This window comes from Gossypium hirsutum, chromosome D07, assembly GCF_007990345.1.
Source record: "Gossypium hirsutum isolate 1008001.06 chromosome D07, Gossypium_hirsutum_v2.1, whole genome shotgun sequence".
In the NCBI taxonomy this organism is placed as follows: Eukaryota; Viridiplantae; Streptophyta; class Magnoliopsida; order Malvales; family Malvaceae; genus Gossypium; species Gossypium hirsutum.
The window spans coordinates 4,992,981-4,997,814 of NC_053443.1; the positions used below are offsets into that span (position 1 = coordinate 4,992,981).

The window sequence follows — 4,834 nt, forward strand, 5'->3', positions numbered from 1 at the left end:
TTAGCATGCTTAATTGCATAATGGTCATATATTATGAAATTGGTTTTGCTAACACCATTAAACTTTGAAAAGCTCAAAGTGTAGTATGTTTGTTTTGTGTGAAAGTAGTAGGGGTACATACGAGATTTGATTTGATTATCCCAGCAACCAAGCCCTAAGTCTCATCTACAACTTCGTAACTCCTACTTTGAACTTTATTAGTTTGAAGATGTACTTGAGCCACTAAGTGGATTTTCATGTCTTTAAGTATATCTCTATGTGATTTTAGAATATTTGATATATTAATTACTTTTGGTTTGAGTTGTGATGCAAATTATATGCTCATGCATACATTTAAGTGTTAAAATTTACTTGCCTAGTGAATTTTTTTATCTATTATGATAATGATCATATTTTTACAAGTTTCATACTCGTTTTTGTATTTTCAATATGCTTACAATGATTTGATTGCATTTCGTATATGTATAGAGACATTTATAGACTCAACTTGTGATACTTTCTTTCTGCATTTTTAAGGCCATATCTCAAGACATTAAGATTGTATTTAAAGACTCAAGAACAATTTTATGAGATCTATGCTTCCGTGGGTACATATGTTGAAACATATCATATTTGTCTTGATACATAAACACTAAAACCATAAAACATCGAAACTAAAAACATTAATTTAGAGGCCAAAATCTCGAGACATGGTGCTATCATCTCGAGATATATAGGCCAAGTCTTAAGATATAGCTATATTGTCTCAAGGCACGAAACTTCAAAGTTAAATTTAAATATAAAAAAGGCATATCTTTGACATAGCTTTGTATTGTAATAATTTAACCTAGTATTCGTAACCTGTGTTTGATTATCTTTTACTCCAATATCACTTGTTATATCTTTTAATTGTATTTGTCACACTTCAGTTATTTTTGTTCAAACTTTTAGCTTTGATGGTTAGTTTAACATTTATTTTTTATTGCTTTGGCAACAAACGTGACACTTCGCATCTCATCGTCTTCTGTTGGGTATAATATGTTGTATCAAATTTTAATAATTTTTTATTTATAATTAAATTAAATAATGTATTATAAATACTACAATTCTATCACATGTATCTATTTGAAAACTATGTATTTAAAACATACAGATTAGCTTTAAAATAACATATATTAAAGCATAAAACAAATTATTTAAAATAATTAATAATATTAATAAAATATATACAATATTATAATAAAAAATAGTTAATTCAAAATAAACTTAAAATTTTACATTAGTTCAGTCCAACATAATCCAATCCCAATCCCAACCCATGATCAATTTTTATTTTTACTTGTCTTTTTTATTTGAAATTTCAATTTGTGTAAGCTATTTTAATTTTAAATCTAGCTATTATAATAGATATATAATAAATAAACATTTTCCTTCTATTATATATCAATAACCTAATATTATCTCTTTTTTTTTTTTTTGCAATAGCCTCGAAAAGAGCACTGCAATCCACGCGGCATCAACAGATTGGATAAATCCCATACGTTACCGCTCTTTCCTAACCAATTAGGTTCAACCGCGTATAATTATTTTAAAGCAAAAAAGAAATAGAATATGCCCTAACAAGTCATCCAGATAAAAGGTAGTCTTTTCTTCCCGTTGTCTTCCTTTTTTCCCTTAATTTCAAAGCTCTCTTTCTCTATTCTCTTTGGCTTATCTATCGCTTTGATTTCGCGTCCTTACTGTGCACTCGATGGCAAATCGATGGTTGAGGCCTGAGGTAAGCTCAGATTCATGTCGTTGGTCCATTTCACTTTTTTCTATAGGTTATAGTAGATTGTCAGATCTGATGAATTAATAAGAAAAAACGGGGATTTGGGGGTGCTTTGCAGGTGTATCCGCTGTTCGCGGCCGTAGGTGTTGCTGTCGGAATCTGCGGGTTTCAGTTGGTGCGAAATATCTGCATCAACCCTGAAGTCAGGTCTTTCTCTCCTTTTCATATTTTAATATATTTATGATTTTTGTTATATATAAGCTAGTTTGCCTTTTTATAGGTTTTTTTTAAATATTCGTTGTGTTTTATGTTTGATTTATATTCAATACGAATATAGAATACAAAATTTCTAATATATAAAACATATATAAAACGCTTATGATTATTTATTAAATATATGGAAATTTGTTGGAGATTTATTAATAGCACATTTGAGATTAATGTTTTTATACCTTTCATACAAATCATTGTTGAGAGTTGCTAGCACTCAGCAAATTCAACATATTGTTCTTTTTTTTTGGGGGGGGGGTTGCTTCAAATTTACTGATACTCTTGGTGGTAGATTCATAAGGAAGGAGTGCCGAAATAGATAAAGTGTCAAAATTGAAGAGTTTGTGCTTGGTGGTCTTGATCTACGACCAATGAGCTATGGCATATTGGTCAATCACAGGGAGGATGCTACCACTTGAGTATAACTTGCATATTGCCTCATAAATGAGGTATATGCCATAGGTAGCTCAAGTAGTAGCTCTTTCTATAAATGACCTATAATAAATCGAGTTAAACCATATGCAAGCTCTTCAATTTTCCAGTTGTGTCATGACTTATATGCCATTGGTAGCTCAAGCTGTGGAATCGTCTCTATAAATGGCCTATAACAAATTCGACTTAAACCGTCAGCAGTTTAGGCACTTTGAAGCGCTTCCACTTTTTGAATCCATTAGGGATTTTGATAGAATTGGAAGAAAAACCCCAATCGGATGGAATGACCACAATAGCTTACTTGAAACATTCATCTTATCATGCATTGTAAGAAGTTGCTATACTTGCCATTGCATGATCAAGAAGATCAAGAGTAAAGGCGACAGAAATCAAGAAGAAAGCTAGTATTATCATCTTTTTGAAGAACCTAAATCAGCATGGGACAAAGATTTTAGTTGCCTCTCTTGAAATCTAAATCAGTAATATCTTCGGTTTGATCATTAGATAAGATCACATATCTTTCTCTAAAGAGCTCATAGCAAAGTATTACAAAGAGATAGGACAGATCAAGGGATAGGATAACATGGTAAGAATTACATTATTTGACGAACTTCGGATGACTAAAGAAATTATACTGATTCATAAGAGAGCTATATAATCTAAATTTCTCCTAGGATATGATTCAATATCATTTCGATTTCGAGTTCTTTATATGTTTGTATATTTATATGACATGCATTAATCATTGGCGACTATGTATGGAAGCTAAATCTAACCAATTGCAAAAGCAAAACATTGAACAATACGATATACTTAAAATAGAATAACCTACGATAATCACTTCCTATAATGTCCTCAATCATAAAGTTTAGGTTCAAGAATCAAATGTGAACAAATTAGCTAAATCATAAAACATATCAGCAAGATAAAGAACCTATTACCTCAAAAAAAAATAATAAAAAAATCATATTACTTTATTTTAATCTAAAAAACAATTAAAAGAGCAAAGAAATCCTCACCTTTGCCCGATGGCCCTGGACTGGACCTTAAACATAAACAGGACCACCAATCATGTCCCAAACATTTGTTGTAGCTAAGGAAGTTATCTTTGCCGTATTCAGCAAAGCTACGACTTTTGTTCTACTTGTGAAAGTAATTGGGAAAGCTGCTGCTGTAGTTGTCTAGTTGAGGGAGTTGTGAATACTATTATTGTTGTGAAAGTATGAAAGCTACTGTTATTGTTGTTTTTGTTGTAGCTGTGAAAGCTGCTGTTCTTACTACTATAATGGGTTTGTATCTATTGTTGGTGGTACTGGCCATATACATGTGGTTTCAAGTGAAAGTTGATATCACCTTTAAATCAAATATAAGTCTACTTTCATTTAACGATAATCATGGGGTAGGTTTACAAAGGGATTTTTCCTTTTATAATTGAACCATCTTTGTCAAAATTCATCTCTTCTTTTGACACGTAATGAGGAATGCTACTTGTCGAGATTACAGAATGCCACCTGGAGATGTTTTCATAATTGCAACATTGATTTTTCAAGTCAATCGGTCCATCCAATTTGTTTTTTATTACTGATCAGGGATTCCCTAGAGAGGAATCAAACCCGGGTATACACTATTACAGTGCACTTCCTGCTCGCCCTTTGTACAGTTCCATGTCTATGTCGACACGAATGAGTGGAAAATTAAAACTTATTTTGCTTTTAAAAAGTGAATAAATAAAAAAAATAAGCAAATTGGCAAATTATCAAGCCAAATTTTGTCTTTTTGGGTATTAGTGAAAGATTGTGAGAGAGAATCAATTAAACTGTTGAATATATTGATTTTCACAGGGTAACCAAGGAGAACAGGGCTGCTGGGGTTTTGGACAACTTTGCTGAGGGAGAAAAATATTCTGAACATTTCTTGAGAAAATATGTCCGCAACAAGACGCCAGAAATCATGCCCAGTATCAACAGCTTCTTCACTGACCCAAAGTGAGGCTTCACTCTTGCTTTATGCTGAAACTAAAATAAAAAAATAGAAGAACTAAGTCTTATTCAATCAATACCAAGTTTTGCCCTTTCTTTCTGCTGACTGTGATGCAAATTTGTGTTGGTTTTGCACTTGGATGAGGTGTGTTTTTTAAGAGAATAAAAGGTGTTGTGGATTTTTCGAAGAAGTGTTGTTTTAGCTTAAATGAATGACCCTTATTTGCAATAATATGATTTTGGTAAGTGGGCAATTATGGGTTCTGGATTTGCCTCATTAGGTAGAGTATGGATGTGGTAATTTTTAACGATTTATTGACATTTTCTGGGAATTTTATGATTTAGCTAAGATATTACTGTTCTTTGGCTCCAAGGTGATGTGGGTTGTATTAGACTCGTTTTC

At 31.9% G+C, this 4,834-nt stretch overlaps 1 protein-coding gene across 1 annotated transcript; it reads left to right on the forward strand.

The window, feature by feature from the left end:
- Positions 1–1,542: 1,542 nt before the first annotated feature.
- LOC107953648 (uncharacterized) lies at positions 1,543–4,619 on the forward strand. The gene is made up of 3 exons (XM_016889017.2): positions 1,543–1,756; positions 1,869–1,957; positions 4,294–4,619. Exons 1-3 carry the CDS (start codon positions 1,730–1,732, stop codon positions 4,439–4,441), a joined length of 264 nt encoding a protein of 87 aa, XP_016744506.1. The 5' UTR covers positions 1,543–1,729; the 3' UTR covers positions 4,442–4,619.
- The last annotated feature ends 215 nt before the right edge of the window (positions 4,620–4,834 follow it).